The sequence below is a fragment of the Oenanthe melanoleuca genome, chromosome 3 (assembly GCF_029582105.1).
Source record: "Oenanthe melanoleuca isolate GR-GAL-2019-014 chromosome 3, OMel1.0, whole genome shotgun sequence".
In the NCBI taxonomy this organism is placed as follows: domain Eukaryota; kingdom Metazoa; phylum Chordata; class Aves; order Passeriformes; family Muscicapidae; genus Oenanthe; species Oenanthe melanoleuca.
The window spans coordinates 57,633,562-57,658,197 of record NC_079336.1 but is presented as its reverse complement, the minus strand read 5'-3'; the positions used below and the strand labels follow the sequence as shown (position 1 = coordinate 57,658,197).

At 37.8% G+C, this 24,636-nt stretch overlaps 1 protein-coding gene across 6 annotated transcripts in view; it reads right to left on the bottom strand.

Annotated features, from left to right (window-relative positions):
- The window catches only part of ARID1B (AT-rich interaction domain 1B), a 323,079-nt gene that overhangs the window by 273,232 nt on the left and 25,211 nt on the right, over nucleotides 1-24,636 (bottom strand). For 4 of the 6 annotated variants that reach the window (XM_056486539.1, XM_056486541.1, XM_056486543.1 and 1 more), the window contains exon 2: nucleotides 17,673-17,870. In XM_056486539.1, coding sequence (XP_056342514.1) covers nucleotides 17,673-17,870 — 198 coding nt within the window. The remainder of the gene's footprint in view (nucleotides 1-17,672; nucleotides 17,871-24,636) is intronic. The other 2 variants (XM_056486540.1, XM_056486545.1) reach the window with 1 other exon arrangement.

Here is a 24,636-nt window from a genome sequence, read left to right as displayed (position 1 = left end):
GGTGGTCATCCTTTCTTTTTTGCTTTATTCTAAGAAGTGACAACCAACATCTAGTAACTAAACAAACTGTCACAAATTTTATATCTCAGTTGTTTAAAGGAAAAAACTCACCAGTTTGCCCACCTAAATAAAACTACTGAAAATTATTTTACCCTTTTTTTTTTTAACAAGCTACATGTATACACAGCCCACTGCAGCATACTGAATCTTTCAGGGATCCAGTAACATCCTACATCAGTAAACCATGGAAGAAAACATAAAACTAATTGTGCCTGAATAAACCATTGAGCACTCTTACCTCAATAATCCTGATGCTCACGCAGAGCAACAGCACCTAAAATATAGAGTTTCTTCTGCCTGCATAGCTACACATCCTATGTGTGCTCTCATCAGTTGAGGCCAGTCACTGCAACATTGCTCTTGTTGCAGTCACACCAGCTTTGTACCCCACTGTCCCACACTGCTGCACACGCCTACTTGACTCTGCATTGGACATGTTGTCCCTTGAGTACGTCTCTGTTGGTTTCTGCTTCCCCTACACATACTCATTTTGAAAGGTCCTCCCCATCTACTCTCCAGACCTTCTCCTACAATGTAACCTGATAAAGTCTGAGCTGGTAAACCTCACCACTCTTGAGAACAAATCTAGAGCCCCAGTGCCAGAGGGCAGCAGTTTCTCATGATGGAAATATGAAACATTTGACATCAACTGAGACAGGAAAGGTGTCAAGACAAGACTGTATTAAGGAGGGGGGAAAGTGAGATCAAATTATGTATATAAAAATAATTAATTAATGCATCTACACCACAAGTTTTTCCACCTGATGTGCAAGAGCAGATTTGTTCAAAGGAAGCAAGAACTCAGCACACTGAAAACTCAGATTTCACTCCCATGTTTTGCAAGAACACCATTTCTGCTCAATAAACATTATTTGGATAAAGCACTACTAACATGCAGCACTGAGTAGCTATTTTATAATTTATTTGCACATATCATGCATTTTATAACAAATTAGCATAGCAGTTCAGCAGCAGAGTCAAAATTTGCACTGAAGCATCCTAATTACTAGGATTCTTTCTATATTCCAATTCTAAAGTGTTATCTCATTTGCTCATTAGTATGTAATATACATGCATTTCTAAAAGCATATACAACTGAAATTATCATAAATATATAACTACAGTTACATTTTTATTAGGTTTACCAAAATCTGAAAGAAAACTGAACTATTAAATGCAAAACTTACATGTAAAATTCCAATGAATAGTGTCTTAAGTTTAATTTATTCTCCAAAGTATTCCCAAAATATCTAAAGTAAAGATTTATATTTTACATAATAATTAGTGATAACTATTCATTGCCTAGAAGAATGAGAGGTTGAAAAGTAACTTGTGTGTATTGCAACATGGCTTCCAGGTATTAAAAAAATATAAAGCCATTTCTTAGCTATTAATAGAGCCAGACTAAATCATATTATTAAGCCCCAATTTAATCTACTGTATAGTTTTATGAATTTGTTAAATTTGTTTCCTTATGGTCAGTTTTGGAAAGCAAAGTGTTAATCGATCAGTGTTAAGACCCTTACTCCCAAAGCAAGCCAAGGCAGACAAGAACAGATATATGGAAGAGTGCTTGGTGGTACACTTGCACACATTTTCACAAGGAAACTAGAAAGGCAATCTTTGCTTTGTTTGCATGTTTTTGATTTCATGAGCCCAAGAATCAAGATGATGGCTAACCAACATTAAAAAAAACGCCAAAATCATTCTCCAGAAGTGTCTCATACGAAGTCTACCCGACCTCCCTTCCTCAGAGAAACTCTCAGTAAGCTTCAGTGGGATATTAACAGCTAAAACAAAAAAGACCCCCACTGTTTAAATGGGCTTTACAGAGTTGGATGAAGTCAAATTCAGGAGATAAACTTCTGTGTGTCCCATTCAGTGAGTGTCCTGCTCAGAAGTCCTCCCTGTCAGCTCCTCTCACAGCCAAGCCTGCCCTTGCTGTGGAGACCACAGCAGCCCAGAGGCTGGCCTGCCACCTTGCTGCCCTCTCAAGGTAAAGTTTCTTTTCTGTGGTGCAATTCTGCCCTTGATTCCAAGTGAGACACAGAATACCATTTCTGTATCTTCTGAACTCTTACAGTTTTCATGTGGTATTTCAGAAGAAGTAAGAATACCTTCCGTCTCCAGACGGTGTCTTCACGCCTTCTAGATGCATTTTAAGTTACTTGCCTGATGGCAAACATGTCGGGCCCAGAAAACCCACCTCCAAAAAAAGCACTCACTTTTACAAAATTAGGAACCAGAGCACATTGTTTTTTTAGTAATTAAAGTTTCTGGTTTCTGAAGGCATAACAATATGGTGCAGGTTTAATAAACTGACCACACTGCTGGAACACGTGATTCACTACTGAAAGAAAAACAAATGCTCTGATTGCAATATGGCAGAAGGAAAGTGATTTCACATTCATGTCACTCAATACTTTAAAGACCATGTTAATTATGAAATCTCTTGAGGTTACTTTGATTGTTTCACTTACCTGAAGGGCATAGCAAGCCTTACACAACATTTGCACATAGCTGCAGTTCTCCAGCCTATGGGCCTTCCTTGTCTGTAAAAGTATAGCCTCTGTGCTGGACTAAAAATTCTTTAAAGCTTCTGTTCCATGTATTTGGTTATACACAGGTTCAGGCCAAAAGACCTGAATCACTTTCTTTTAACCTAAAAGGTTGTTCAGTTCTTTGGAATTTTTACTATCAACCACACTCTCCAGTTCACTATAACCATCCTAACTCTGTATCTGAGCACTATCTCTATTAGCCATTTTGAGGGACCAAAACCCAGATTCAGTTTGCCAGTATCACTTTCTCTTACCCAGCCAAATATCATATGAATGCTTTTAAACTGCAGGACTGCACAAGGAACTTGCACTCAACTGATTATCTACCATGACCTTCAAAGCTTTCTCTGTCACTGCGTTTCCAGAAGAAAGCGATATCCCGTAAGTGAGATATCACTTACTTGTTCATAGATCACAATGGATTTATTCAAATCAAAGTATTCTCTATAAGTCTGGTCTTGTCTTCCTTTAAATCGGCAATGGGAAAACGTGGTGTGAGTAATGTATATTCATCTTGTGTTGCAATATTTTTTTTTAAATTATTTTAAAGGAAAGCTTAGTCTCACTGATTGGTAACTACTCTGTTTCAGTTTATTATTAGCTCTAGCTTTCACACTACACTTGGCAAGCCTTTTTGCTAACCAGAAAAATGTATTTAATGTCCTCATGCACTTATTTAAGCAATTAGGTGCTTAAACAAATATTTATTCAGTCCTTAAGTTTAACATACTTATTACATTATAAAAATGGCAAACAGAACACTTCTTTCTTACCAGATCATTTTTTAAATCCATAATTAGTGCTCATTTATAGTTGAGGGAATTTTACTCCTTTTAAAACAGGTCTTCATTAGTTAAAGAAAGCACTTAAAAATAAACTTGATCCACATTCAAAATATTCTTTATAAACAAAACAAGAAATTGCTTCAAGAAGTGAAGCTTCTAGTTCTAAAATTCTGACAGATGCTGGAAACAAGAACAGCAGGACAGCATTAACTTTTTCTTCAATTATTTGTTTAGTAAAAAACTCTTTAAGCCATTCCAAGCATCATCCCTATAAAAATCCCTTTAAACTGATTCAGCTCATGACCATTGCCATCTTTTGTGCTGCTGTTCCTCTGAAAGCAACAGACATGTTTGTGTATCTACACAATAGATCTATCAATTGATACACATCCATGCTCATGGATTTTAAATTGTTGCTTATTTGAGCTCAATTCTTTCGGCATACAACTTAATTAAATCAAGTTATGGTCCTTCGACTAAAAAACCATGATTTACTTCTTCATCTACTTTTGAATTCCTCACTGCCAGATACAATGTTTTTCCAGACTAACTGCTGCCTGAATTTACACACACAGTTTTTAACAGAAATTCCTAAGGGTTTCAATGCTTGCAGCAGGTGGTGTTCAGTCCCTGCATCCCCCTTCTCTCCCTCTTGCAAGAACATTCTTGAGGGACTGGTCATCTTGCTTTTACCTCATTTCAGTGGTACCTAGCAGGTACTAGTTAGTACTCTCATCTCCTGCCTTCTCTGCCAGGACAGTAACTCACAAGCATTTAATATAATTTCCTTTGAGTACTCAGTTACTCAGAAATACATAATATCACTCTTGATATAGAGTACCACTTTCCTTCCCCTCTATCCATTCAATTCTCTGTAAATAGGTTATAACCATTTATTTTAACGTTCCAATCCCGTGAACCTTTCCAGTAGATTTCAAGTAATACCAAGCAGACAAAATCTGTAATTGTAAATGAGAAATTTCAGCTTCTCTTGTTTATTATCTGGGCTGCCAGCATTGGAGTATAGGCAATGGAGGGGGTGTGGTGTGTGTAGGGGGGTGTCCTTCCTGTCATGTTTAGTTTCTGCATCACTGCTGTGCACAAAACCATGATTTCAATCTCAGTGTGTGCTTAATGCTCCTGTAATGTTGCCCTCTGCCCCCACTGCCCCAGCTCTGAGTTCTACTCACCCAAGCCAAAGTGACCCCACGAAATAGCTTCTCTGCTTACCAAGGGGAGCTCAGCCTAAGAACATGTTCCCTTCCCTTTGCAGACAATAACCACCTTCTCAAAAACACCAACTACACCAAATTATTCACCCTGCCAGTGGGACACTTGCAGGGTCTTTGTTTCTGTACTGCTTATCAGGAAGTTTGAGCCAAAGGACTGGATAAAGAGGCTTTTAAAAAGCTCCTGCCTCCTGGCAACTACCATGAAAACCCTACCTTGCTAATGTGAATTCTTCCACCACAGCTGACAGGACAGCCAAAAGCAGCTGGGGAAAGGGAATGGGAAAAGGAGAGGTGCTATCTCGCACTAAATGGAAAAAGTGGGTTTTCTCCTACATCATGGCATGTTCTGAGACTTCAGAACATCCCTTGGTAATCATCTTCTGGGAGTCTCTACAGCATCAAGTGTGTGAGCCATACTTTTCTTCTTTATGTCAGAAAAGTGGAACAATTCAAGCTTCACATATTCAGAGTTGTCAGAGTTGTCCAATCCCACAGCAATCTACTTATTTCTGCTACCTTGAAATTTCTGAGATAGTAATTTTGTTCTTAAAAAAACAAAAAACAACAAAACCAAAAAAGGAAAAAAAAAAAAAAAAAACAAAACCACCAAACCATAAAACCAAAAAACTACTGGTTTCATGCAGTATGATTTTGGATCTAAATAAGTGGTATTGTAGGATCCACAAAGGTATGACAACTCCAGGCAAAGACACTAAAACACAGTAGTCAGCCACATATTATCAGCTTCTTTGTTCAGAAAAATTAAAAAGAAATATTATCAACTTTTTTTTAAGACTTGCATCTGCACACTTATTTTCATATGTCAAATCTTTTCCTAATAGTTATCAAAACATACCTCTATCTGCTGTTTCAAGATGCATTTTTTGTTAACACAGGTCCAGAATTTTCTACAGCCCTACTGTCACTTTATCTGCCTGGACTGTCTCCCAAGCAGAAGGGGAGGCCTTTGAGACAGATCAGCTCATAGCCACTGCAGTTTCCTACTGAATAACCCTCTGAAGGGACAGGCTGCCATGGGATGGGCTGGTAGCTTCACTCCGCATCACAAATGGGAAGCCTTCTGTGTCTCCAGTTGGAAACTGTAGTGGTAAGTGCAAAACTGACATGAATAGCACAACCTTAGGCAAATTTCACTAAAAATCATGTAAGCCAGTGGGAAAGCTAATGGCCAGTGGTGGCCTTCCTGAACACAAACAGGGAGACCCCCCCAGCAATACGGTTTCCATACCCAGTAGGGAGAGCAAGCAGAATACTGACCAAGCATCAATAACACCTCCATACAGAATAAGGTTTCAGTCTTTCATTACTCACCTAATTTTCCATGAGTAAATATAGTGTAACAATATTAACATAGCAATATGGACAAACATGTACACCTCTGCCTCAGCTGACAAATATGTTTGTAAGGCTTGTTTCACCTTCAACTAAACAGAGAAAGTCGCCCCAAGACAGGGAATCTTAAGGAAAAAAATAAAAGACAAGAAAAATCCCTCGAGGCAAGTGCATACAAATACACTGCTGTATGTTGTTTGCTCCAATAAGCATTTACACTGACTTCAACCACAGGAAAAAATATGGGACAAGAATGAATTCACATCTTTTCAAGGAGTCCTACCACTCAAGTCATTCCACCTGTTTTGAACACAATGGCAATTTTCTCAACATATCAAAAACTGATATCTGAATATCTCAATTTCAAAACCAAGATGGTAACAGCATGGATTAAGAACTCCATAAAGTGTGCAAAAACAAGACTACATTGTTTTCAACCACTGTTCAAATTTCACCTTCAATCTCTTGCCAAGTATAAGAAAATAACAAAGAAAAGGCATCTTTTTTCAAGAAAATATTAAGTCTTAGTATTTTTATTGCATCTTTTAGGTGAACCATTCACAAATTTGTTTCCCATCGTAATTTCACACACCCCACACCAGGTGGTTATTAGATGAACAGTACTAGTGAAAGCAACAAAAGGACAACACATACTGCATTTCAAAATGAAGACGGCATAGCAACAAAGATGTGCAGATTTATGTTACATTCATTGTAAAAATATCTCCAGGGTAATCACAAAGTGTTAAAGCATTCCCAGTACTTCCCACTGCTACAGTTTTACTTTAAAGAGAGAGGAAAGAAAGGGGGGGGAAAAAAAAAATCTGTGATTCAAAATGGAAGTTCAGTAATTATTTACAGCCCAGTATGTAACTGGCAAAATGACTGGCAAAGTTCTCAGCACATCAGCTCAGACGTATGTACGCAAGGCATTCCTTCCCCGCGGTAGGCGGCCCCATGTCAAGCAGCTATGTGCTAGAACTTGTCCTGTGCTACCTGTTCAAAGGAAACTGTGCAAGAATATTTCAAGCTCTGACAGATACCACTTTGTGCAAAAACATCCACAGGAGTATTACAAAAAAAGACAGCACTGATGTTTCAGCAACCTCTGTGTCAAGAAAGGTGCTCTCCTGCATTTTTATTGACACCCAGGAAGCGGATGATCATTCCTTGTACAATCAGTGCTAGCACTGCCAATACTGCTTTTCTACTAGTCTCAGCTCCCTTCCATGCCTTTTACCAAACTCTCATTTAATAATTTGCACCCACCTTTTTCAGAGAAATTACCATTTGGTATTGTAAATAGAAATGTTGCATCTCTAAGACAGTAAAAAGTGCCCAACAAAACCACAATGCAATAAGAAACCCTATCATTTGCAGCATTTCATTACTGCAAGATCAACACCAAATGCCAAAGTGTGTTCTCCTTTCTTTCAGCAAATATTTATTAAAACACTGAGATCACCTAAGTTTATTACCTGAAAGAATTCAGGACATAGCCATTCCCGCCTGTCTCGAAGTGCAATACGTAACATCAGGTCCATGTACAAAAAAAGACTTTTCAAGTAAAAACATGATTTTTTCACTAAGCACAACACTACACGTAATATAGACCTTTCCACATTCCTATAAAGAGCAGTCTTACAACCAGGTTAACTCTTTAACTATTTTTTTTTAACCAGATATGCAAAAAGCTGGTTTCTAAGTTCCTGCAAGCAGGTCTAAAGCAACTCCAGTGAACACACAGCGACTCACACGTACACAGGGTTCTGGTATTTTGGCAAGGTTTTATTCTGCTTTACAAGATATTAATGCATGCCAAGAATAGGAGTGTATTTTTAGTCAGTTCTACATGTGAAAGACAAAAACGGGATGACAGAACACAAGGGAGAAAGAAGAAAGAAAAGCCTACACCTAATACACCCAAAGTATATCTGATCTTTCCCTGGATATTCTTCAGCTACTTTTTGTGACTATGCTTCTCTTGTAACCCTGGTGTTATAAGCCTAAAGGAATATTAAAAAACATTCTTTTTCTTGTGATGTATAAAATCAAAGCAGAAAAGGCCAAGTACCCCACACAATCTTGGCATTTACTGAATCTACTCTTCACAACTTGCTGCAAGACTGCAAATTTACTCAGGTCATAAAACAATCTTCAGTTTGAGAAGGATACATGGAATTTCTTACAGCATCACCTCAGAGGACTAAAAACCCACCTGCCTGCTCTCCAACATCAGGTAGGATTTTTTGTGAACACGAGGTCTAAAGTATAATTTTCTGAAGGACTTAAGGTTCATTTTAGAAATAATAGTTTCCTCCCTAGAATAACTTTCCAAACATGAAAGGGCCATAAATCTATAAAGTATATACTTTCCAAACCTGCAGTGGGATATGTTAGCCTCTGATTTTCCTCAGTTTTGCCAACCAACAATAAAATGAAACCAATGAAAAATACAAACCAGTCAATTTGCATCTGTCCTTTCAAGCATTCTCTGGTACAGTAGAAGAGTCAAAACACATGCCAATTTTTAGTGCTGCCAGCTGGGAAAGTTAGGACAGACAGCAGAGGCAAGCAGAGGATTTTCTGAGGAGGGGCAGGAATAGCTAAAAGCAGAGGTCCTTGCTGAGCAGCCCTGCTTGCTTTGTCCATGCACAGGCTCAGTCTGTTCTACACACAGACTCTCAGGTGTTTGCTTCTATTAAGCACCACTTGCTGAGCACAAACCAGAGACAATCCTGCGGGAAGAACAAGGTGGTTCTGCTAATCTGTCCTGTAAAGCAAATCTTTGCCAACATGGCCTGTAAAACACACATGTATACAGACTCCAGATAACTAATGTTACTTCTATAATTAAAAAACCATCTTCCCTAAGTGGCTATATAAACCTTGTTTATTCTGATTGCACTCTTGTCTCAAAAGACAAGTTATATTACAGTTCACCAAGAAATAAATAGAAACTCTTCATCACTGTTTTGTGAAAGAAACTAACAAGCAAGTGCAATTTGTCCCTTTGATGTACACACCAAAACTAAATCCACTTACTTCCTGAAGGTGTATTTAGGCATAAGATAAAAATATTATTTCTAATAATGTCCAGTCACTGAATCGTTTATTACCTGGTACATGTCTTGCCCTTACTCAAATGCAAAAAGCATTACTAAGAAACAATATTCAGAAGAAGAGGAAATAAATGGAGTGCACAAAGAAATAAAACAGACACTGCTTTTCTCCTTGGTACTCTTCCACACCTCCAGAAGACTTTATAAGATTCAGAGATGAAATACGTTATAAGCAAGGATGCAAGCATTTAACACATTTTTTTTTTATTTTAGGCAAAGCAAAGAACAAGTACCAGAAGTACCCAAAAATGGGGCCACCCCAAGCAGCAGTAGAATAAAAGCCTACAGAGATTGCATGAGCTGTAGATTTGAGTTATTCCTTAAGTTCTTAAATCTTTTTTTCATCCGTCTTGAAAAACAACAAAACACCAAAAGCTTAAAGTATTTACATTAGGATTTTTAGATGTGCCCAGTTAGAATAGTTATAAGGAACAATGCAATATATAAACAAACACTAGTAGTAGAAAAAACTATCTACAGAGAATTAAAATAGTCTCAAACATACTTGAGATTTTTAAAAAAGATTTTATAAGTCATCTACTCCCACAAAAAGTCTTAATGTTCTAGGTAACAAAACATGCAAAACTAAAGCAGGTTACTGAGCAAGCTTGAATTGTACTGCATGGAACCTATTCCATTTAAGACTGACTAGATTAAAAGGTATGGAAAATACTTTTTGGTTTTTTGCAGTACTAACTCTCCCACTGCAATTTTTGCACAGATTTTGCTTAATCTAAATCTAATACAAATCTTAGTCTATATTAAAATAAAAGTTGCTGCTAGCAGTAGGAGACTAATCTTGAACTACTGAAACATCAGACATTCTTTGAAAGGCCTACTGTTCCAAGAAAACTGCCTGACTCTGTCCCAGGGTGACCAAAGTGAAGGGTACTGACCTGTCTCATTCTGAAATTCTCTTCAATTGACTTAGCAGATTAATTCTGCCTACCCTGATACCAACTAAAGACAAGTTACCCAACCCCAGCAACGTGGCCCTGAAGTGAAATGGTAGTTCCAATGATGTCACAGCAAATTTCCCACAGATTTCCCCTTATCTTCAGCCCTATTTTCAACTGTGGGAAACACACTCCCTATTTTTAAAAAAGCATACCCTTGCTTCCTTTGAGCAAGTCCAAACTTACAAATGATAGCATCTTCTGAGAAATCCATACCATGACTTTAAAAAAAATAGAAAAAAAAATATCTGAGTTCCCTCAGGAATACTGGGAAAAACAGTTACAATATGGTTACAAAAATTATATAGTATATGTGCATGATGGGTCAGGACATCATTTCAACCGTTTGAGTGTCAATTATTCTTTGATTAATATTATTAACAAAAAACTACTATGACTATAATATTAAGAGTAACAGTCAATTATTCCTTACCTACACTTTCAAACCCTCCTGGCACAGTCATTATATGGCAGCTGTTGAACAGAGTAATGCAGCAGCCTTTTCTTAAAGCAAGATGCTTATTTTACTTTAAATGTAAATAAACTCATGTCTCCTGCTGCCATGTAAAATGAGCTGCTCATAAGTAAATGATTTTGTACCTTCCCAGTGAGGCAGCAAACAGCTCTCTGTTCTCCACTCATGATCACCAATATCTATTTCCTGCCTAACTCCAGCGCAGGCTGACAGCTAATTCTGCTAGCAAACCCAGCTCCCAATAACAAAGTAACTGCTGCTTCTTTTAACAGCAACCTTTTTCAGAACACCAACACAGAGGGCTTGCATGTTTTCCTCTCTCATGTGCCCCCACATCCAAGCAGAACAACAAATGTGATTACAGCTATTAAATATTCCAGCTAAACGACAATTGTTTAGCAGTAACAAAAATACATTTCATTTGTCATAATACATTGATCATTCTTACACATTTTCTGTACAAATCTTGTCTGCCTCTTACTCTTGGATGTAAAAATTAGCATTTACTGAACATCATTACATGGTAATTCAACAAATAAAAATGTTGACCCAGTCTCATTTCTGAGCCATCTCGCACCAGCTGAAAGATCAGTTCTTTTCCCTTTTCAACCTGCATTTTTTCTGCACTGTTTCAAAGAATGACGGAAGCTACTGAAATGTTTCTATTTACCATAATAATGCAATTCTGTTACTTTAGGGATTTTCTTCGGTAAACAGTCTCAGATGACCAGCATTAAGATGAAGAGCTAAACTATCTTAAGGACCACAAACTTATGTTGAATTTGATTCTACGATTATCTGTAATCTGTGCTCACCTCCCTCTATGGAGTGAATTACACTCAATAGAAGGGATAATTCTAAAGGAGACAATACAACATAAAGCCTTATCCTGCCATGAACTAAAGTAGCAGCCTTTTTTTTTTCAATTTAGTCAATGAGGCTTAGTATACCCAAAAGAAAGAACCATGCTAAACATTTTCCTACAGTCTGCATAAGCACAGTACTTAGCATTTTCCTAAATCTGAAATTTAAAAATCCCATTTCTTTACATGACAAAGAGCAGCAACTTTTCTTTGCAATTATTAACACTTGACTATCAAAAGACCCATTCTTAAAGATGACCTTACATGAAAGACAACTAGCTATGACTTCTTGTCCCTTTTTCTGGTTCAAACTTTACATTCCTCCAGGAAGCAGTGGCTCTACTTACTTTACTGACTTTTTTTTCCTATAGGTTTACAGAAGTTCAACAGGATAGCAGATCTATCATTCAAATAAAATGTTACTGAGGAATTATTTTAATTAAAAAGTACTTATGTTTTTTACAGAACAGCAAGTCAGGAAAAATAATCCTTTGCAATTTCAACATTTCTGCTTTCTAGGAATTAACAAAGTTGGTCCATATTCTGCTAGTGACACTCCAAATAAATGTCCAGTGAAAAATGCAAAGTAGAATAAATGAAACAAGCAAACAAAAACCCAAACAAAACCCAAACAGAACACACATACCACAAAAGCCATACCAAAACCAAACGAAAAACAAATGCCCCCAAAACCTCCAAGGTAAATCAAACAAAAATCTGGAAAAATGTACTTTTGATGCACATGCTGATCAAAGCTTCACACTCCTTTCTTATGTGTGTGCATCAAATGCATATATCAATCTTTAAGGAAAAGCAACACATCTCACTATTTTGTCCCCTGCTGGTTGTTTTTGAGATTCAGTCACATTGATTCATTCTCTATTCTTCTATTCAAAATAAATAGACTAAGAATTGAAAATGGTGCTTTTTTCTGTGTCTGCTCTCTTTAACAAGGCTAACATCAATTGTGCTAACACCTACTTAGGAGCAATAAAACTGCAACACATTTAGCATCATCTAGGCGGTGAGAGCAATTATACACACGGAGCACCAAAGAGGTAATCACTTGACCAGCACTTGCTGTATGTATACACAACTTTTTAAGTTAATGGTTCAGAGCAAAAGATGACAGTAAGCCTCACTTTCTTGGCATACTTCAATCTTTTAGAAATAAAATTACTTCAGAAAGTAATGCACATAACCAGCCAACCATAAACAAGAGTAAACACGTGTGTTTGCTGGTTTTAAAACTCTATCTGCCAAGCCAACAGCCAGCTGATTTCCTTGGCGTAAGCTCGACATTTCCAACCTGGGGCATTACCCAATACGGGCACTGTAAACCCTTTCCTAAATGATGTACATGCTGCTGCTGCTACAGTTCTGGTTTACTTGTAGTTTCCATTACAATAAATCCTTGCTACATATTCCTAGAGGTTTTACAACCATTTTTCCCCTTTAAAAAAGTTACTCCATATTGGAGCTTGCCATGTAGGACAACAACAGGCAAATTTTCCTTATACCTCAAAATAATCTGTATATCAAAAAATGGGGAAACAGAATTAGTACTTCCCCAAATATCTACAGTTCAATTCTTAAAACAGTGAGGACACTTAAAACATTTGGTTTTGAAATCTGAAATCAAGAATATAAAATAAAGTTAAAGGGACAAGTGATTAGCACCCTTTCATCCCACAGTATTTCTATAGCAAAAAAAAAAAAAAAAAAAAAAAAGAGAAAGAACAGACTGAGGCTCAGGCCTCATAACTTGTCTTGCAGCAAGCAGGCTCAAGGCACTAAGGCAACTGCATGATCAGTACTAAAAAGTTCTATTTTAAATAGCTATTAGGGATAGCTGTTGTACATATCCATGCAAATATCTTTCATAAAGAATTTACTATGCATTATAGCAACACAATCCTATTTACACAATAAGTTGTTGTTCCAGTCCATCAAGTACACAAGGAATTTTAATGCATGCTAAAAAAAAAAATCAATTAGGCAATGATCATCTGATTAAACAGGCACATCACACCACTCAATTCTTTCAAACATATTCATAAATCCAAGCCTTCAAACTTTGATGAAAACTTTAAAAACCTCTAAGTGAATATTTCAAGTGCATGATTTTTAAGCTTAATTAAATTCATCACAAAATAAAATACTGCATGCTATTATAATGAAAAAACAACACCACTTGTGAGAAAAAAAGCCCCTTATTTTGACTGGTATATATTGTTTTTAGCAAAATGTCTTTACAAAGCAGCAGAAGGTTTTCCTACAGCACACAGCACTAAAGCACTTTGAGAGGGCAATCAAACTAAAGCCAGAAGGAACCAATCATGGCATCATCACTTGCTTGACTGAGGTTCAAAAAGGGTGTGAGGCAAAAGAGAAGTTAATGAAAAAAAAAATCATTATCTTTATAATCAGATCTTATTACTCAGATAGTATTTCACTCATAGTGAGATGTATTGCAAAATCGAGCCTGAAGTTTTCAGGTGCTAGCTATCCTTGCATATCAGAATTTTCAATTTTGATATCATCTCTTTGTATTTCCAAGTGATACGTAAGATACTAGAAACTGAAAGTTAAATCTGAAAGAGTATTTTTCTGCTTTCTGGTTTTACAAACATTCCCTGGGTAAGGAGTGCTAATAATCCAAGAATTACATTCACCCCAAGCAAACCAGGAGAGAGAGAGTTCATGAGATTATGAGATAGCAGTATTAAGACTTACATGTATAAACAGCATTTTAAAGCCTTGCTGCAACTTGTGTTTCATTCATGAAGACTGACAACACAGGCACAGGTCATCTTGCTCCTAGCCTTCCCTTGCCTTCTTCTCTCCTTTCCCACTGAAGATGAATGGGAAAGAAACAAAATCCCAAGCTCCCTAACAATATAAAAATCTTCCTAAGTAATTGATTTTCCATACTAATGCAACCTGATGAGATATGTCAAGTCTGCAATCCTATAAATTAAGCATATGACTCTTTTTGTATCACCTTCCTTTCTCACGCCTTTCCTTTTATATAGGTGTCAAATCAGTCCAAATAATTTATATATTTTTTTGACCCACACTAAGTTAACTGGGCATGGCCTTAATCTTACAAAGTGCTCCAGTACTCTTCAAACTGCTTAGCTCTTTGTCCCAGGAGGCTATCACCTATCTTCACATGACAAATCTGTATCTCTGTTGTTAACTGTCAGAAAAGAACAAAAAAATCTCAGGTTACCATTACTTTTATCACAATCAACCTGCCTTTCCTATATGGCCATTGATATATCTAGACCCCTTTATCTTTAGCTGTATTAGTGTAACAAGATTGCCTGGATTTCAAATTGTGCCCCTTACATAAAGCCCAGTGTGTTATGCTGGGGCTCATCATCAAGAAGATCTTAGAAATGTGTTCCAAACTCACTTAGAATCTGCTTTCTCTTTTCAGTCCTTTGCAGAACATATCCTGTACCTTCCATAGTCATGTCAACATCCTGCAGGTTCCACATAGAATTTTAAGAGAATCTGAGGGTTTATTTGCACCTTCATGTCTGGTGTCAACCATGCCTAGACCAAACAGCAGTTGTAAGAGAACGTCTGCAGCATTTCATTGATACCCCTTTTAAAACTTTATAGCAGGCTGTGCTTGACACCCATGCTGCACATATATAGGCTGACTGCACCTGAAAACATTCCATCTTTTTTATGCTCTTTAATCTTTTAGTGCTTATGCCAGAGGCCTCCCTTCCTGAGAGAGAGCTCTTCCACCTCTGGGCTGCAGGCTGGAACACACTATCCTCTGCTGGAGTATGACATAGACCAGCTAACTAAATCTAGGCAATTATCTTCAATTCTACCACTTTCATTAATTTTAGCTCAATCTTTAGGGTGTTGTTTTTCATCTTTATTTCTTCATTTGCAGCATCCTGCAGCAGAGCCTGCAAGTTAAAATCTGTCAAGTCCCATAGTTCTAACCTCAAGCCACAACACTTGCTGACAAAGAGCCAGACTTAACATTTCAAGGTCTTCTTCAAAATTCAAAAATCTTCACAGTTTGACAAAAAGCCTTCTTGTTTCATCCAAGGAAACAGAGCTGACACCCTCAGCTATCTTTGGGCAACAGCAAACTATAATTTAAAATAAGAACAATCTCTCCCATTGATGCTTCCCACCCTTCCTACAGTGTGGCACTTCCACCCTCATAATCCATCTACTCAATGCTATCTCTGCACAATACTTAAATCTGAGCATGGTATGTGTTTGAGGCCCAGTATTTTTTAACCAATCAAGTTTTTGGAAGTGCCTTGTGCTTTTGATAAATTCAATGTGACACTGTAAAGCAGTCCAATTTCCAGAAAGTGCTGAGATTCATCTTCTGAAACTTCTAGCAATATTATATATTTTATATATATATGATATCTAAAGTAGGTACGTGCTGCACAGTTCTAACAAGCGTAGCTAGGCTCTCCTTATTTAATATTCATGTCACAGGAGTAAAAATCCAGCCAGGAATCAAACTGCGGCATCCTGTGCCAAAGACAACTTACCACTCAGCTGGTAAGTTGGCAATTCAATTTACAAACCTGCATTCCTGCATTTTAATCCTTTGTAGAAAGGTGGTAATATACAAGCAATATGAAAAGAACTGGATTCAGATCATTAGAGGTTCACAAACCAAACACACGAAGCTTTGGAGGCAGTCCAAAACAAAACCATGCCTAGGTGGTGATGTCCGTTCAATAAAAATTCAATGTCATAATTACGTGTCCCTTTCTCCCCGAAGAGCCCTGGTGCTCGGGCGGCGCGGCGAGGAGACGGACGGGGCCGGCAGCCAATGGCACTGCCAGGTCACTGCCTGCTGACGGGTAATTTACAATTACCCAGCAATTAGCAAATGCACTGAAAATTCAACACCCTTCTCCGCCTAACACAGAATAACTCATTTTTAAATTAAAGATGTGTTTTAATAACTTCCCTTCGGTTACAGATACATGGAGAAAAAAAATGCCTCCTTTATTCAATTTCTCCTCCCTTTTGCAACTGACAAAATGCTTTGCTGACTGAATCTAGCTACCAAATATATTGTTTGGCATTTCTAAACTAAATAATCTCTTCCTCGTCAGTAAGCATCTATTTAACAACAGAAAAGAATAAAAATTAAGACTTGTGCTAATGATACCATAATATATTTTAAACTGTTATTTAATTAACTGCCTGACTAACATCTTGTCCTACTGGATGGGTAATAACAAGAATTGGCCAGGCACCTATCTGCCAGGTGTCCAAAATTTTATTTTATTTTCTATATTTAACAATAAATGATACAAAGAAAAGCTAATCTGTGACTGATCGGTTGCACAAAACAAATGTTCTTTCCCATTAATGATCAAGTTTGTGCTCACAAGGCAGTATAGAGCTCTCACTGCCTACACTAACATCCCTAAGTAAAAAAAAAAAAATCCTAGCAAAACATTAACTTCTTGATAACCTTGGTTTATCTCTCCCTCTTGAAATCTGCTCTATTTTTCTTAGTACATGGTATGCACATTGAGATTGACCTTCTTAAAAAGGGTAGGAAAAAAGCACAAGAGATCTCCATCAACAGTGAAATCCAAGTAGATAAAGGAGATCCTTACCTTTCTATATACTCTGATACATAAAAAAAAAATCCTGACTTTAAAGAGTTGGTAAAAGAAAAGAAAAAAAAAAGGAAAAGCTACAGACTCCTATCAAAATGAGGAGAAAAAAAAACCAACCACCACAACAACAAGCAGTAGATATAAATATGTAACATTTTTGTATGCACTGGACTACATTACAAGTACTAGCCTTGATGTGCTGATGTCAGCTCTAAGTTTTCATCTTACGTTTAAGTGTGTGCAAGCCAGAGAGAAAGAGAACATAAAAACCCCTAGAAAACCAAGAACAAAATAGCAACAACAGCAAAGAAAAGAACCAAAAAATACTCAAGGCTAAGTGGCGTCAACTGGAAAAAAAAAAGAAAACTCATGGCATTTGACATACTTCTTTCTCTCCAGAAAGATACTAGCAACAAACTTAATCCTGTTCGAACTGTAAGGGATTTCAGAAAACATTCACATTGTGAACATTATTTATTTCATTTTAAAACAGTCCTTCATCCTCCTTCTGCACTAGAAATACTTATTTCTGAGGTTTTTCTCTTGCACCCTCTGTATTGCCGGAATGTCAGAAGAGAAGAGAAAGAGAGGAGGGAAACCAAAGCAACCCAGAAAAATCCTCCACAAACCTGTTGCTGTGGATACTGCATTCCTGCCATGGCTGCCGGGGCTCGGCCCTGCATTCCCACGGGATAGCGCTGGGGGCCGGGAGGGCCGTAGGACTGCCCGGGGTAGGGGCTGCTCTGCTGTGCCTGAGAGTGAGGGTTATTGCCCATGCCGTACAGCTGCGGCCTCTTCATCACCATCGGGTCCATCGCGCTGCCCTGCTGGCAAACACAAGCAAAGCAGGATTTAAGGCATGCAAAGAAAAAGGGCAGAGTCGTCATGCTCACTGCGGGCAAATTAAACGTGTTTTCTCAACGCTTTATACATCAAATATTGACTTGATGTACAAACTGGCAAAGTACCATACCCTGGGTTCTCTGATTAATTAGATGTGGTTTTGAATAGTAAGTTTGGGACTTCCGTTCCATTTAAAACAACTTAAAAAAATATTGTGCACTAAAACTTGAGGCTGTCTGTTACCTATACAGATAGAAACCAGAGAAACTGCCCAAAAAAATTCAGCTTAAGAAGTAATTAAATACACTGCTGCACATTGATTAGCATCACAGACCTTAATGTTAAAACAAAAATAAAATAAAAACATAAGTATATATTAAGAGAGACACAAACAGGGGACAAGCCATTTAACCTTGAGAAAATGTCTGTTCTCTCACATCACAAAAAAAAAAAAAAAAAAAAAAAAGAAACTGGAAAAGATTAAGTTTCCAAGAAGTGCAATGCATACAGAACACTGCATTTCAGCATTTTCCTGTTGCTTTAGTGCACATTAATAAGTTTCCAGATCAAAAAGCAAGTCATAACCCACATTTTACATGAAAGTTTATTTGCCTCCTTAATAGACCTCAAAAAATCCAAACTGCAACCAGTGATGGAGGGGGAAGGGAGGTAAGAGAGGGAAGTTTTATTTTTAGACTTTTTGGCAGCACTTACCAAGCCCTGTAACACTTTCAGGACAGGTGTCAACCATTGTGTAGTATTACTCTCATGTTTTATTACTGAGAACTAAGTGAACCAGAAAAAAGCACCATACTTCGTGAAGTGCAGCCCTGTACTGTTAATGCTACATCTATTTATCAATTCCTGAGTTCTGGTTAGATTTGTGAAGAATGTGGGGGGAAGCTTTCAAAAAGCCTATCACAATCTTGTCTTCATGAAAGCAGCACACACCCCCCTCCTGCCCCCCCCACCAAAAAAAGACCTATTAATTCACACAGTCACTCATCCCCCCATCAGGAGCAGGATTCCCTCCTGCAGCAAGCACATTTTGCAGGTTTCCCTGCATCATACTGCTGAACAGTTTAATTTTAAAACCTTCTATGTAATATGGCTTCTTCCAGTCCTTTCTGGCTATTATATTCTGATGCAATAGTTATTATGACAATAACTAACATTTCCCACTCCCATCCCTGTTTCTTCTCATCACTGCTGTTTGTACTGCTAACACACTACTTTTTTTGTTCTTATCCAAAATATGCCCTTTCCAAAATAGTCACTGCTTAATGAACTATTATTCTTTCCTTACTGCAAATAAAATCCATCAAACCTAATTTTTTTTCCCTGGCTGTCTCCACCATTACCAATACCAAATTTCCAGGAATGTCACCCAAAACTAATAAAGTATTCTGAATATGGGCACACTACATCTGAGGACATGGAAATGATAACCTCCTTCTCACATGATACCTCCATTCACTCCAGAAGAGGATCGCCCATTTTTGCTACCATAGCAAATCCCACATTCACTGCTAATTTTGGGTAAGCATTACTCAGCAATTTTCCCTTTATTGTTTGCCTGCTCTGTAGCCACATTAGAAGTTTCTATTTTTTGCTACTAAATGTCCCTGGGTAATTTACTATTTATATTTTATACTTTCCAAAATCAATGGTTCCTCAACCACTTCAGATCACCTGATCCACAACAACATTCTCAATTTTGGTTGATTTTTTTTTTTTTTCCAGGCCATCATGCACTCTCACCACAGTTTCTACTAAAAACACAAAGGCTAAGCAGATGAACTATAGATTCCTTCTTACAGTGTCCCAGGGGACAACTTACATTTCCTCCTATAGACCACAATACTTTATCTGTGTTTATTTCTGTGTTTTAATGTTCTCTGCATCACCTGTCATATTCTTCTTCTCAAACATAAATCCTTATTCAAAACAAGTCTTGAGCTTCCTCCATCAGCTTCCCATGAAGCCAAACAGCACTTTCCATTGCTACCATCTTCTGTTTCAGGGTATAATTTACAGGTCTCATCTCCAACAAGCACATTTGCTTAAATTCAAGTTTAATTAATACTGAATGTAGTAGCTACTTTTCTGCATCCAATTCTTAAATATAAACAATGCAGATAGATACACAGCTAAAACAATCTGACATTTTCCATTATTAAGACTACTTTCAGGAGCATATAAACTTTGCCAAACTTCAGGCATTTAGGCTGAAATTTTCCAGGGCATATGTATGCCTGAGGCTGAAATTCTCTGGAAAATTCAGCAGAAATAGTTCAGCTATGTCTTAGAATGAGGTCACAGAAAAATACATGGTTTATGCTCTCACATAAAACACTTGAAAATACCTCTTGAATACCATGCTTTGAGGCAGAGAATTTTAATTTCCCAGGGTGACACTGGACATTCATGAAAGGCGAGGCATGTGCCCCTGTCAGAGAGCGCACCTGAATGTCACCAGACTGGGAGCACAGGAGGAATAAACAGCAGCACAGGAGGGGCAGAGCAAGGCTTCTTCAGGGGAGTTAAAGTGTATGGAGGCTGCCTGGAATTTGCCAGACAAAGGAAGAGGGACAATGAGTTAAAAAAACAATGGAGACAGAAGAGAGGCAGAAAGAGCTGAAGGGGAGAGGAGGAAACAAGGTCAGGAGGTAACATGGATACAAGCCAAAGAGTCTCTGTCCTTTGGACTAGTGACCTCCAAGCAGTGGAGCTTGTGTGTGTGTGTTGGGAGAGTGAGCCTCACTATCAGTGCATCCTTCCTTCCCTCCTCCTCACCAGCCTGCCATCACCACACCTCCCCTTGTTCTCCTCAGGTGAGCCACTCTTCTCTCCCTCAGGTGATATCCCTCCAATTCAGAAAGGTGGAGGGATGAAGAGCCTCAGATATTGCTATAAATCCAGTCACCAAAGGCTGTAGTCTCACACAACACTGGAATTGAGGGGGCCAGTGGGAAGCAAGGGACCTGGATATACTCAGAACTTATTGTGAACACTGCAAATCAAGAATCTGGACAAAGGACTGGAGATACTTGAATATGAGAGGGCTAGACAGAGAGCAATCATTGTGCCCGGACAAATTACTGGGACAATCCACAGGGACCCACCCTAGCTGCCAGTGCTGCCTGTTCCCTCCTCTCTCAAAAGATCTCAGGGAAAGAACAAAGAGTAGAGTGTTCTATGATCTCTAGGGTTGGAGAAGACAGACTTGGTGAGGAAACATTTCTCATCCTATGCACTGATCAGTCCTTATGGACCTTATGGAGGGTGGGAAGTCACCACTGCTATTCCTGGCTCCCTTCAGATGAGATCCCAACCCTCTCTGTGCTGCAGCTAAAGGTGAAGACATCTACCAGTGACTCAATGGCTGTCAACATATTTCAGCAAGGCAAAACAAAACCTAAGAGCCAGATCTCCCCCAGGCTTAAGAAAGATTTCTACTGCAAAGTTGAGAGCTCCTGGAATTAAGTTTGCCCTTGCAACATTAAGTGTGCCTTTTTCACAGATATAGCTGTCTTTAAAAGCAGAGTCACACTTCAGTCCTCACAGGCAGCAGATGTGCCAGCCTCAGGTACCCACCCAGCACAGGGAAGGGGCAGTGTGAGCTATTGGAACAGGGCTTCATTTATCCTACAGGTAGTGAATGAAGGAGACAATGGTCTTACCATCCAAAATAGCTGTGTGCTGCTCAGGCAGAAATGGACTGTGTGTTTCAAAAAATTCAACCTACAGCCATCAAAACCAGGCCAAACTTCCTACAATGCCTCAGTTTCCCTTGTGTAAAAATGAAAAAAATGGGGGAAAAAAGTTTCCAACCCCAAAAATGAAAAAAAAAAGCCCCATCATTTCTTCCACACAGAACTGATTTTAGAATTTAATATGTCCACGATCAATATCACTGAAAACTCTCTAAAAAAAGACAAATTTTGTCTTCAGAACAGTGTATGGTGAGAAAGACCTGAAGCCATACATGTAACAGAAAAAAGAGCTGCTCATCAAGTACTGTCCCCTTACAGTGAAGGCAAAACTTTCAATGTAGCTTTTTCCAGCTTTAATGAACGCACAGTTTTTAGTTTTATCATTTTTGTAGATTCTCTGATTTCATTCTTATAACAGGACTTGCTCTCATCCATGACATTTTGAAAACTTATTGAAAAAAGCTGTTAATTGAGACAAATATTATAATCTTATCTGAAGTTTCCTTTAACATTTATTAAATTCCAGTATTTTCTTAAACATCAGTTCCAACAGTTTTCAAAGACAAGTTTTCAGTTGCAGGGTGATTATGAGAAGTATCAGCCTCTTTATGCTGTAGGGTTCATAACCCAGCCTCTCCACATGTGCTCTCTAACATTTACCAAAAATGACAGCATTGCTGTAACTGCATCACGTTCCTCTAAAATGCAGCGTGCATGTTTGACTATGAATGGATGAAGTGTGTATTTTTACATCTTCCATGCCTTTACTTTCTATCACACGCTGTAGTGCAAAGTTTTAATTACTTATTAAATTTTACTTTAGTGTCATTGTAGTAAATGATATCCATTTGTTTCCTTTCCTGCCTTTACAGAACAGTCCATTTTTTTCTCTAGTGCTGTTTTACTCCTAACACACACATCACTATTTTACCAGTTTATCTAATGTTTGCTCATGCTATTTTTTACCAGCATATTCTTCCAGGCAAGCCTAGATGGATTCTGCCTTTTGCTTCTGATTCTGCACCTCCTCTTCAACTTGCTGAATTTCATTAAAACTTTGAGTACATCTGCAGTTCCTCAAAATACTTCAGTGTTGTTCTTTGCTTCAGTCCACAAAAATACTATCATTTATAACCCCTTTATTATAGTGCCTATCTCATGTCAGTATAAGATGCATTTGCACATGTACTATCAGGCTTTGTGAGAACAGAGCATTTCATAAGAGTCCCTGCCTATTATGTCTCATGAGCACCTTAAAACATCCAGTGGAAGGTTTGCTATGATTTCAACAGCGCCAAGGTTTCATTCCCGGTCTTTAGACTGACGATACAACCATTAAAGTAGGACACTGAAAAGCCTACATTACTTACAAATAGTAACTGACAACCTTTTTCCTCTTACCTGCTCCTTTCTTCAATGTTTTGTGTAAAAGAATACATAAACTCTACATCCCTACTGTATGCAAAAGTGAAAAATGAATACACTACACCTATTTGTAAACTCGGTATCACCACCACTTCTGCAGTCCTCCCATCTAAAACAATCAAATGAATCACTTCACTCTGAAGTACCTGGAGATTCAATTTTGTCTTTTCTAAAGTAAGAGAAAAATACACTACCATGTTCTTTAGTCATTTAGCCAGTGTTTTCCCAGTTGCCTCATCTACATTCACATCCGAGACAGCCTGCACAAGAGAAGAACTTGAGATGATGTCTGACCAAAAGCAGGTCTTACTTTTAAGGCACCACTGATGTTATGCACACATTACATATATATTACGTGTATGTGCACGTATCTGCTCTTAAGTCATCACCTAGCGTTTCACTTCTAACAACAAAATGTTTGAGCGATACCTATAAACGTGAACAATACCAGTCACTGTCCCAAAATACAACTAACATTTCCATTTAAAGATGTCACAAATACCCCCACCACTGAAATCTCAAGACAGGGAGGAGTGGGAGACACTTTAATAAGGTCACAATGGGATTTAGATGTGAATCCCATTCAGGTAGTGCTCTTTTCTACAAGGCAGACAGAACAATTCACTAGGAGACAAGAGTATTTACATGAGAGATGTAACTACTTTTCAAGTGAAAGTGTGCTGTTTTGTTTGTTTAAACAAAAAAAAACAAAAAAAAAAAAAAAAAAAAAAAAAAAAAAAAAAGAAAGAGGCATTGGTTTGGCTGACAACAGCAAATGCAGCAATTTAAAGCAACTATAAGCCACAGAGCATCCCAAGTAATGCTCCATCATTTGTGCCTGTAACAAAACAACATGAACTCAACACTCTCAAGTAGGCTTCCCCTCAAACTCCTAGAGCTATGAATACAATAACTCTTTGTCTATTCATTGATCTACAGCCAAAGCTTCTGTCTTCATATTAAAAATAAATGGGGGAAAAAAAGAAAACCCATGTCTGTGTAAAAACCGAAGCCTTGAAAACTCATAATAAATAAAGACAGCTGACAATCAGTTACACACATTCCAAGGAAGACAGGCATGGAGCTCTCAACTCTAGGTCAGGAACCAAGTCACAAATTTATTGCTAAAGATAATCAGAAGTATTCACTATAATACAATGACACAGCTGGCATGAGGTTGGAACTGCAGAAAAGATAATCCACTCCTAGATAATGTCATCATTTGTATGAACATGTACAAGGACGCCTCAGCCAACATTTTTACGTGACAAAAGAGGGAGTATCAAAACAACTCTCGTCACGTGTGTTTCAATATCCATTTAAGAAAGTTGCAAGCACCTATTAAAAAAGTATGAATATACAGCATTAGATTCTGACATTAGTAATAAAGTCAAAGAGGTGACTAGTAAACATGCTTCCTATTTTTTTGAAAGAGTAAATCTACCGTCTGTTTTACTAAAATTTTAATTTAAAAAGGCAGTTGCATAAACACACTAAGTAATAAGCAAAAACAAAAAGCTGAGTTCAACATAAGCCTATGATGAAAGAAAATCCAGTAAATGAAGAAGCATACACTAGCAGGGTTTTAACATAAATAGCCATTTTCCTT